We start from the raw sequence: 12,205 nt of genomic DNA on the forward strand, positions 1-12,205 counted from the left end.
GTAGAGAAAAATAAGAAAATATGTGTTTAAGAGGGGGATTTTTAGTGGGGAAATAAATTCTCTTTGCATGGTACATCCATCTCCTGCAGTGATCACCTGTGATCATGGTGCATAGGGATTTTTACAGCATATCTAGCCTACATGTCTGACTGATTATTCAATAACCATATCATTTTTGGATAATTTTTAATGATAGGCTACTGAGGTGATGAAAGAAAGTTTTGATCATTGAGATAGCCAACTAGAAAATTGGTGTTTTAGGCTGAATGTTTTTGAAATACTGTGTGATATGGGGGAAAACGCATTAAATATGTTATATAATGTAATGGGTATACAGTATATGCTGTCTGTCTATAGGATGACTAACAAAGCCAGAGATATTGACTGTCAATCACTGCACCCACACATGCAGGTTATCAAACACGTGCAGAAAGAAAGAGTGATGATGACGACACAGACGACGAAGCTCGAGCGTCTCATTTGCCAGACGGTGACATTTTAACGTCGTGTCCCGCCTACAACAAGGCGTGGAAATGTGTCTGCTTTGCTTTCCAAAAAGTGTTGTTTCCACGGGAGAAGATGAAGAGAGGGGGGGCGCGGAGAAACTGACTGACTGAGGGACATCATCATCATCCTCATCATCTATCGTGAGTGAGTGAACGAACGAGCGTTAGCGGCGGCATCCGGGCGTTCATCGGTTCATCGGAGCAGAGCCAGCGCGGAGATCTACAACGGCAGCGGGGCATCATCATGTGAAGAGCCGCCCAGAGAGAGAGAGAGACAGGACAGGACAGGACAGGACAGGACAGGCTGCATCAGGACTGCAATGGAGGCTGCTGCTGGATCACTGGGACCAAACATTAGCCACAGCCGCCGCCTTTCGGGACAATAACGGTGAGTTAAAAAGTCCCATGTCGTTAGCCGCGCCGAGCGTTGCGTTAGCCGTTGTTTAATTCACCGAGTTCTTGTTTTTGTGAGGCTCGACTCGCCGCGTATATTAACCCACAACCAGGCAGCCGTCGCCCGCTGCATCAGCCCCGGGAGATCGATCACCGAGCCCCTTCTGGTCACCACCACCACCCCCCTACCCCCACCACAGCCTCTATCGATCCGTATCGATCACGTATAAGCAGTCTTAGAGGTTTTAATAAGCGTCTGTTGAGATGGTGATGGTGATGATGAAGAAGAAGATGATGATGGCTAACTAACGGTAACGGTTGATGCCAGCTAACGGTAACGGTTGTAACGTTATGCTAACACGTAGGAGGATGACCGTTGAAAAAAACGTTTATCTGTCTAAAATTGAATCATCTTTTTATTTTTATTTACTGAGGTTTAAAGTTGTTGTGTGTTTTTTTTCCCTCCTCCTCCTCTACTAACTGAGCAGTTTTTTTTTTTTAATTCACCGTTTCACCACAGGCGGCGCCAGTTAGCACGTGACAACAAGCACGAGCCGCCATCAAAAGTTCCCACGAGCCCCCCACATGTGTGAATTATAGTTGTTGTGGTCTCGAGACCGACCCAAAGGTCTTGGTCTTAAAACCACATTATCAAGGTCTTGGTCTTGTCTTGGTCTCGGTCGACCAGTCAAGACCACAGCTGCAGTGATGTCTTTGTTTGTCTCTCTGTCTCTGTCACACACTCAGTTTGGTTTATGGGATGGGATGCAATTCAGTAACTTTAAGATAATTAAAATTATTCTAAGTATATGCTTGGTTGCACCAGTGTCAACAGTGGGAGGAGACCTCAGCAGGTTCTGTGCTGTAGGGCTTCAGACTGCCCCTAAAATTTGAGTCAGTGCAAGTAGCCTAATTTTTTCATGTGCAACCAGTAAATTTGCTTCTTTTTGTGTTAACACTGGTGAAACATGGAGGTGGAGACTCAAAGAATCCGGTATCTTTCATTACAGGTGGCTGGTCAGTGCAAATGAAAAGGAAATTGCAAGTTGATTTACAGTGTGCGCCCCCTGAATTTTCTATTAGCGCTCCTAAAATCTTAAGTTAGGGGCCACTGAGCTCTGAGTAAAAAAAAAAAGTCAATCTGGAGCCCTGTATGGTTTAGATTTTATATAAAATTATCTTTTCTTTTAAGATGAGGAATAATGTAAATATCAAGCCACATGATTATTACCAGCACATGGACTGAATACAGCAATGGTCTTGAAAAATGGTCTCGCCCCCCCCCGGTCTTGGTCTTGTCTTGGTCCCGTGTTAGGTGGTCTTGACTACAACACATGTGTGAATCTTTTATTTGAAGCAATTTGAAAAACCGACAGAAGCCGCTAACCACATTTTAAGAAGTGGAAAATGGCGTCAGAAACATGGGGCACAAGTAAGCTGCTGGTGGTTATTGTGAGGTGGGTTAAGTTGGAGGGGGGATAAGAGTGGAAGAATTTAGAAGTGGGGGGGTCTTTGTGAAAAGAAGCCCCAGCCCCACCATGGGGTTTCTTTTCTTTTCAGGCTGGAGATCCTTAGCAGCTGTTGCTATGCTGCCTCCTCAGGGCTGTGGAAACAGGACTGTGGGCAGAAACACTTCCCATCACTTCACAACACAACACAACACAACACAACACTGAGCTGCTGCTGCTGCTGCTGCTGCTGCTGCCACCAGGCTGTGTCCCTGCTGCTACACATTCAGACAACAACTTTGTCAATTTGACAAAGAAACTCACAACATCTGCCAATACACAAACAGACACACAGGAAACAATGTTAAAGGGATAGTTCACCCTAGAATGATATTTCGCTCATTATCTACTCACCCTCATGTTGACTAAGGGCTGGAAGAAGTTTCAGATTCCTCCGTGGCTTCTCTGAGTTACAGGGGGTCTCGGCATAGCAGTGCATGTCCATATAACGGTTGCAAAGGGACACCGGAGCTCTTCGTAAAAAAACACACACAAAAAAAACATCCAAATACCTCCATGATGCTCGTATGTAATGTCCGTCTTGTGCTGAAGCCCCAAATTGCGTAATTGTCCCGGAAAAAATTAAATAAGTCTATATTTTAAGCTTGTTTGTAGCGGAAGCTTCTCGAAGCTCCTCTTCCTGGTCCGCCCAAATCTCGCGTGATTCGCAGTAACCGCACTGACGCATGCTGACGCCGGCGCAAATCACGCGAGATTTGGGCGGACCAGGAAGAGGAGCTTCGAGAAGCTTCCGCTACAAACAAGCTTAAAATATAGACTTATTTAATTTTTTTCGGGACAATTACGCAATTTGGGGCTTCAGCACAAGACGGACATTACATACGAGCAGCATGGAGGTATTTGGATGTTTTTTTGTGTGTGTTTTTTTACGAAGAGCTCCGGTGTCCCTTTGCAACCGTTATATGGACATGCACTGCTATGCCGAGACCCCCTGTAACTCAGAGAAGCCACGGAGGAATCTGAAACTTCTTCCAGCCCTTAGTCAACATGAGGGTGAGTAGATAATGAGCGAAATATCATTCTAGGGTGAACTATCCCTTTAAGTGTTTCCAGGGACATAAAAAAGTGACGAACCTGGCTAAGCTAACAGTACATATACGGCACACAAATACATATTCCAAATAGGGGTGACTGACAATATTATATATTGGGATACTATAAGCAAGTAGCAAGTAATAAATTGCAATGTTAAATTCCCAAATTATATTTTTATAATAACAAAACCCGTAACGTCCAAAGAAAACACAATATTGTATGGAGGAACAGTCACACATGCATTTCATGTAATTTCCTACACCATCAGTAAATAATAATTTTTGTACAATCTGACAGAGGAATAAACATCTACCACAATTAGTAGAAACCTCAAAAGTGTGAGCAGTAAGTATCAGATCAAATTAAGAAATGAGAGTTATTATAAATATGATTTGCTGCAACATTCAACAACAGCATTTTTCGTACAATATGAACGGATGAATTTCTTTTGGTTGGAGGCTCAAATACGACACCAAACAACCGTCTCCATATAAACTATAAAATATCGATAACGGCGCTTCAAAGAATTGATACAGTATCATCAGAGATGTTCTATGGTATCATGCAATAAAATGTTGCAATACTTTATTGCACTGATATTTGAATACACACCCCATTCATTTGATATTATCAACGATATATAGATATTGATAAACCAAATAAACTCGCCTTATCTTTAAACCCCACTGACAAGGAGCCGTCTTCAGAGTTTCTAAAGTCAAGAACATAAATGTGCGTTTATGTCCCCGGAAACACTTACGCTGTGTTGTTAGTTTAAAAAAAAAAAAAAATACTATATATACAGTATATAGTAGGCAGTATATATAGTGCATGTGTTTTCTGAATTTACAGCACGTTAAGGTGCAGTGCGTTGAGTTCTCCACGTCACCAGGACTGGGTTTAATAAATGAATTTTCCGATTCATATCGATCTTCATTTGAATTCATAAAATCCTTAGATCGATCTTTTGATATGCCATTACACTGTTGCACTGTTTACTTCTGGAGTGGATCATGCTACATAAATGTGCATTAATCTAACTGCTTTTTGGCCAATTTAATGTAAACATGAATATTTTTGATTATACAGGTTAGCGAGTTCCATCTTTGTACAATTTGCAACATTAGTTTTGTTAAAATCTCTTTCAAAATCAAGCAAATTGATATTAAAGCTGAAATATCTCTAAATGGATCAATATCAAATTGAATCTGGAACTTGTGATTCGGAATTAAATCAATTCAGTAAATCAGTAGCGATACCCAGCCGTAGTATTATGGCGCATTTATTATCCAATATAACAGTGGGACCATTTTAATATCAGGTGTTGTGACAGGCGTTATTAATAGCAGTAGGCTAATTGCAGGTGAGCCATGTCTGCATGCTGGCTGACTTGATCACATCCTGGCTGGGACAACAAAATAAAGCAGAATCTTAATTAATGAACAGTTACACCAGGTACTTTCCGGGTACCACAAAGCCTGCTGGGAAAATTGGCCCATACCCCTGCAATGAAAAGTGTGAATGAATGAATGATGAATGAACGAATGAACGGTCATGCTGTTTTTTTTGTCACTAAACAGAACAGCGATATGTCATTAAGGTTTCTAACATTATTAGCAACACCTGTACTTTTCCTGCTAATATAGCATTAAATTGTAGTGTACACAAGACTCTGCCTTCTGGCATAAAGTGGATTCAGTGTTGGCCGTCTACTGTCAGAATTAGTTGTTTTTTTTTAAGCTGACTTTCAATGCAAAATGTTGCGTGTCATTCTCCTGTCTTTATGTTTACTGTGAGCTTAGCTGTGTAGTCAAGACTAGAAGGAACTGCCAAATAAAACTACAGCATCCATATTTTACAGGATGCATCACGTCAGCTGGCTTATCCCAAAATAAATATCATATTAGAAGTGTTCAGAAGAAAACCTTCACTCTCGTAAGTTTATGTTGCGGCCTTGTGCTGGAAAAAAATCATCAGCTGACAAAGAGTCAGAATTTGTATTTACATTTTAATATGATCTTAATTATGTTTAGAGTGTAGTTTTAGTTTAACGTACAGCTGCAAAATAAGAAAAACTTGAATGGTTCTGACTCCTGAATGCACAGTGTCCAACTCTAGAGTCTTTATGTCTGTGAATATTCTCATTCATCCATTTCATCGTTATCTCTGGGCAACAAATTGAATCGAAGGCAACTGGACTTATTATTAGTTTTTAATTAATTAATTAGCATTTGTCTAGGAAGACGTTTCGCCTCTTATCCAAGGGGCTTCATGAGTTTGTAACGCATCGGTCTGACTAGTCCTCCTCTTTTTTAACAGAAACTACATTTTCAGTGATTTATTTGTACATTTGGTGAGAAGGCAATACACAAGATATTGCGATATGCAATATTTAGTTGACATTTTGATCCATATCATGATATGCAGTTACATTTAACCTCATGATGAGGAGGAAGAGTGTAACTGTCATGTTCAGCCTTATTCTTAGATTTGTTATGAATTATTCAATGAGGAATTTTATATGAAAATGACTTTTGCTGTCTTTAAGACTCGGATGATTACGTTTTATTATTCATAAAATAAAATAAAATAAAAAGGGCCCAGTGCTACAGGATGATATTGGCATACTATTCCAGCTTGACAGTCAAATAAGTGTAGAGATCAAGATAAGTACAAGTCTGCAGAGCTGTCAGTGAGTCTCCAGTCGTCAGTGAAGCAGAACTTGGAGGAAAGTTTTCTGCAGTGATCGCACATCATGTGGTGTGACGGACGGACGGACGGCTGGAAGACTCAGACGGCCGCTCGGCTTTTGACTTTAACTGGCACTTCACACTCTCTTGCGCCATCATTCGTTGATATCAAACACACACACACACACACACACACACACACACACACACACATATTTATACTGTATGACCCTATCTCGGTCTGATAATCTCTGTTGTTACAAATGATGAGCAGAATCCAGTTCAGTGATCTTGTAGTTCAAAGCTGTAGAGAGACGTGTCGACATCAAAGGACTCTGCCATGCGCATTATTCACACCACAGCTTTAAAATTTTATCTCAATTTTGAAACGTTTTCATGGCGAAGAGCCGACATCTGCTGCGCGGCGACGATACACTGACACAAACTGATGTCATTTTTCTCAAAAGAATAAATTGATAGGGGCAGATGCCTGTGCTGCAGAGCTGCATTGTAACTGGTGACTCTCTAAGGACAGGACTGGGTCCAAGATGTTTTTGTTTCTCCTACAATAGTTTGGTAATGATTAAGGTTTCTTCACAAACCAACAGCTGTGAGCCGTCCAAGGTGTTTTGTATCCTGGGAGCCATATGGAAAACACAAAACAGTGGTGTCTTTTTCTTCTTTATCACCCTCTCCCCAGTCACAACAGAGTCTGTCACACTGGGTTTTTATGCTTCCTTTCCTTCACATCAGTGTGTGTGTCGTCGTTGTTCTTGCTTATGAAGAGCAGTCGCTGCTGCAAACAATAAAATCTCTGTTTGTCCAAATCCAAGGCTGGGAGCAGCTACATCACGACTGTTAGGTGATAACAAATAGCAGACATTATAAGATTTCATTTCATTTTAATAACTTTTGTTGTGATAATGATTCAACATTTGATATCTGTAATCCGGTAACAACATATTTGTCTGTAAGAATTACAAACAACATTTAACTTGTCATGTCTGACAGGGCCACAAAGTAGGTTTTAAAAATATCTTTGTCATTTCCTCTCTGCAGCATCTTGTCATTCACCGGACAAAAATATGAAGCGATAAAGGGAAATCAGTCAGGCCCATGTACTGTATGAGTGGCGCTCCGCTGTTATTTTTTTTTTAACACAGCTCCAGCCATGAAAGAGTTGTGTTTGTCTTTTTTTATTCCTCCACAACAAAAGCACAGTCAGACTGCTTTATACACGCTGCCTCCACAGTTTGAAGAGGCCGACTTCTTCTTGAAATGTCGGAAAGTTTGTGAAGACGGCTGAAAAACAGAAAAGAAGTATAAAGATATTGTGTTTATGTATTCATCACACTCACAGTAGAAGTGGGAAACAAACAATGTCCAGGGCATCAAAACCACAGAGGAGCCAGAGTCCAGTGGGCAGAGGGCTCGACCCAGTCAAGAGATGGATGTGTTGGGGTGTGTGTGTGTGTGTGTGGGGGTTTTTGTAAAAACAGTCATGCTTATTGATCCCTCCACTGACAGATTCAGTTCAGAGGAGAGAAAACGCAGCGATGGAGCAAACTGAGCTTGTGGACTTTTGAGGAAAACACTGACACGACCACTGTGTGTGTCTCTGTGTGTGTGTGTCTCTGTGTGTGTGTGTGTGTTCACAGGGGAGCTGACACAGTGGTTTTTCCAGCAGAGCTGTGAGAGAGACTGACCCCTCAACACTTCTCTATTAGGTGATGTATAACTTCTAGTTCATGTAAATCTGAAGTTAATGATCCAACAGTATCAAACTTTATATTTTGACGAGTGCAGATCAAGGAACACAGTTGGAGTTAGAGACTTTCTGAACAGACGAGCTTCTAAACGTGTTGATGTTGGACTTTATTAGCCCCTTGAAGCCTGAATTATCAAATCATTGACAAATTATTAAAACTGGATTCTTCATAGGACCTCCTAACAAACAATGTGAAATAAAAGAAAATTGCAATTTGCATATTTTTATTCATATCATACTTGATATATCCAGCATTTTTAAAACAATTGCTCACAATTTGTGTTAAAATTTTAGTAATAAGTACACACTATTAAACATTAGATACTGAATTCATCATTTATAACACATGAATACTCATTAGTATCTAGTTTATAAACACAGTTAAAAAATGTTTTACTCATCATTGATAAGCACTAACTGTATTTATAAACTACATACTAATGAGTATTCATGAGTTATCAATGAATAATTCAGTATTAATTAATGCTTAACTAATGCTTAATAGTGTGTACTTATTATAAAGTGTCACCAAATTTTATGTTATATACGTAATGGTTTTTTAAACGAAAAAGTACTGAAAAACTGATGATGAACTTTTTGTACTTTTATATTTTACAATTTTCAATTTGTTTTTGTAATGTCTTGTATGAATGACTCACTGCAAGCCAAATTTACCTGCTGATACAAATAAAATTAATCTGAATCTGAACTGTGCGTATCAAAAATGATGCATTAAGCGTCAAAGGGTTAAAAAAAATGATTTCAAATGCTTTATTTCCTGTTCCTCTTCAAGGTGCTACGACATCACAGCCATGCCGCCCCCTGCTGACATCGTGAAGGTGGCTATCGAGTGGCCCGGTGCTAACGCGCAGCTCATAGAGATGGACCAGGTCAGTGTTTGTGTGTGAAACTTGACATTAAACACAGCTGCACACACACACACTCAAACACACACACTCTCTATTCTGGCTGTAATGAGGTTTATCTCAGGGTGAAATGATGCACAGCTGTGACACGAGTGATTCTGAGATGCGTTTAAGTGCCTGTAGTGGTTGTTGTGACAAGAGAGTCACGACATGACTACAGGTAATAGATTAAATTAAAGTAAATGTGCCCTTTTTTAAAGTCTTATGATCTTACAACAAGAAGCTGTCAGTGTGACATATTAAACATGTCATCATTATTATTAAAGTGTCAGTTCAATTTAATGTTTTTGCTTTTTTCTGTTGTTTTTTTTTTTCTCATTTTGCAGAAAAGACCTTTGTCCTCAATAATACGTGAAGTATGCGACGGGTAAGAATCACTCTGACTTTTTGTGCACTTATACCTAATGATGACTCAATATTTATGTTTTATGCTCTATAAGGGGATTCGAGAGGCTTTATTTAGGCTAAGTGTTAGAATCAGCTCAAAATGCATCAGTGTGGTGGTTTAGATTCGCATGGTCTAAGTTTTAATATATCATAACCACATGCAAAGAATATATTACCATTGCAAAGGTAGAAAGCCTTGTGTATGTTTTCTTTTGTTTTTACTTCTCTTTGGCTGAACTGCTGATCACTTTTCTAACCATTCTTACCTGCTCTTTTTTTCTTTTTTATTGATCATCGTTGCCTCTCGTGTTTCATCCTGTGAGTTCTGGCTTCACTTCTGTCTTCTGTGGTTTTTATTTTCCCCCTTTTGTCTCCTACTTTAATGATGAATATTACAAATGTGTCTCCCTCCTCTCCACCGTGGGCTTGTGCTGTTTCTACCCACCGCCTCCCTTTTCCATTTTCCCAGTTGAAACAGAGAAGAGTCTTTGCACTTTTTTCTCTTTACACCCACTGAGTCATTCTCCTCCACACTCTCTCAGCTTTGCCGCTCGTGTAGATTCGACTGCTAGAGGGAGCAAGTTGACTTTCAGCAACCTTTTGTTCATGCAAACTAGAGTATGCTGCGTTATAACAGCCCTGCATTATTCTCCTCTGATTGTGTGCGAGGTATCGACACTTATCAACATTGAGAATGAATTTCACTTTCTGTCTCTCTGCTCTTGTCCTCAGCTGGTCTTTGTCAGGCTCGGAGCAGTTCGCTCTGCGTTACGCTGACGGGCCTCAGCTTTACATCACTGAGCAGGTGAGCTTCACTGGGGCCTTTTTTTAAAACTCTTTATTTTTAGATCATTTTAAAGAGACCCTGAGGAGTTTATTTGGTTATAAAAGAGTCTCATATTAATGTGGATGAATCTACGTTACCCACACTTGTTAATGGCTCCATTTTTGATAAATATATCGTTTTGTCTTTATAGTTATTTTGATATTATTTAGTGGTCGACTCGCCCAGCATTTCCTAGTTTCAGTTTCCCGGATGCAGCCCGGCGGGTCATGAGAATAACTATTTGGCATTGTTTATGGTCGGAGCTACGATGGTATCTGATCGTCTTCGAACCTTCGACTTTCATTCTTGATCAATGAAAACATTCTTGGCAAATGTTTTTGCTCTCGTCCGTCTTGCGCTGGTCCAAGAATTTTACCATGTGTGCGGAGGCTCATGGGAAATGTAGTGTGAAAACACTTTCTGAAAGGCCTCGTAGTCACTTTAACTCTTTATTTTTAGATAATCTTCATATTTTAATGCAGAGACTGAAAAGGCAAAACAAAAGACGAATACAAAACACTGAGCAATTAAACAAATACCATACACAACACATCATAAATGTCTTTTCTGCCATTGTTTTTCTCCCAGATCTTTTTAGAGTCGGATTGAATAAGTAATTTGCTTTAGACCGGGGGCTCCTTAACGTTGTGTTGATGATTTCAATGTTGATCACTGGTGAACTTGAAACATTTTTTTCTTCCTTTACTGTCTTTGTAGAGTCGTGGTGAAATCAAGAATGGGACCATCCTCCGATTGGCCATCTCACCTGTGAGTGACGCTCGTTTCTGTTTGACTTTGACTTTACTGTCCCCGAGGGGAAACTCTTTTCCACAGCATTGCACTTGTTTGACAAAAGAAAAACAACAATAACAACAGATGTGACAAGCTAACAACAATACTTCAAACACAGAACACTTCCCATCCACCCGTACACATACACAGTTCTTATTACACTCGACTCGACTCGACTCGACTCGGCGGGGCTCTGATGGCTGAGGGGATCAGGCTTCTCCCCTCCTGCTGTTCAGCTGTATTCTGTATAAACAAGGCAACAGGCAGATCTTTGTAGCTCAAACATTCAGCCGAGACCTTGAACGTTTCCTCTCAGGACACTGATCTTTGCTCCATAGGAAAATCTCAGTTCATTAAGCTGAGAAAGAACTGGAGACAAGTCATTGTGAGGTTTTATTTCATGGTGGGCAGCAACAGGGTATAAAATTCTTATATGATAATTTACAGTTTAGTGTGGGTGCCTTATATCTAACACCAAAACATGAAAATTGACACTAATTCTTATTTAGATCTTATTTTTTCTTTCAATGCCTCCTGAGTTTGTTTCATTTATTTATCTCATGAGAAAATATCAGGACAGATCATAGAAACTGTCACTCACTTCATAGACCGTCTTTGACCTTTAATACTTAATGCCCTCTGTGCTTTAATCCCCCCAAAATAGAGCTGCTCATGTTCTTGTTTTGAAATCATAAATCATGATGTGTGTGATGCTTTTCATACTGTAGCTCTTAGTCTCATTACATTTGTTAATGTAGTAACAGCTTTAAATCATCATCACCTCATTATGCAAGAAGCCGGAGCAAACTCGCTGCCCTGTGTTGAGTGACAGGTTTTAATTTAATAAAACATGCTGCCATCCTTCAGTTGCTCCTCTGATAAATAATTAGCACTTTGTTTTTTTTGTTTTTTCATCACTGACTGTCCATCAGTGTTAAAACAAGACACCAAAAACATCAACAAGCTTCTCTTCGGTACTTTGGACAGCGCCGTAACCAGCTGTAACATCACGATCCAGCAGTGAACTCATCATGAAGGAGACGTTCAGACCAGACGTGTTGTTCTTTGCCCACAGGCTCGTGCCGCTCGTCAGCTCCTGGAGAGGATCCAGTCCCACGGCATTGACGCTCGCCTCGAGGCCCTGAAGGAGCTCGCCAAGCTGTCGGCAGACCCCACCTTCGCGGCAGAGTTCATCAATATGGAAGGAATCGGGACTCTGGCTCGTCTGGTGGAGAGCGGCACGCAGTGAGCACACGTTCTGCTTTTTAGACAGCGACGATGCAACAGACATTCAATGTTGCACTCTGTTATGTACATTAATGAGAGTATAATGTATTTACAGTGTAGAAGATA

General features: G+C 40.3%; 1 protein-coding gene across 4 annotated transcripts in view; it reads left to right on the plus strand.

Moving 5' to 3' along the window:
- Positions 1–705: 705 nt before the first annotated feature.
- elmo2 (engulfment and cell motility 2) overlaps positions 706–12,205 on the plus strand; it is a 29,548-nt gene continuing 18,048 nt past the window's right edge. For all 4 annotated transcript variants that reach the window (XM_085775802.1, XM_085775804.1, XM_085775803.1 and 1 more), the window contains exons 1-7: positions 706–894; positions 7,812–7,880; positions 8,715–8,811; positions 9,174–9,214; positions 9,967–10,039; positions 10,778–10,828; positions 11,928–12,097. In XM_085775802.1, coding sequence (XP_085631928.1) covers positions 8,734–8,811; positions 9,174–9,214; positions 9,967–10,039; positions 10,778–10,828; positions 11,928–12,097 — 413 coding nt within the window. In that variant the 5' untranslated portion in view covers positions 706–894; positions 7,812–7,880; positions 8,715–8,733. The remainder of the gene's footprint in view (positions 895–7,811; positions 7,881–8,714; positions 8,812–9,173; positions 9,215–9,966; positions 10,040–10,777; positions 10,829–11,927; positions 12,098–12,205) is intronic.

This window comes from Trachurus japonicus, chromosome 5 (assembly GCF_045865225.1).
Source record: "Trachurus japonicus isolate A0001 chromosome 5, Traja_1.0".
In the NCBI taxonomy this organism is placed as follows: domain Eukaryota; kingdom Metazoa; phylum Chordata; class Actinopteri; order Carangiformes; family Carangidae; genus Trachurus; species Trachurus japonicus.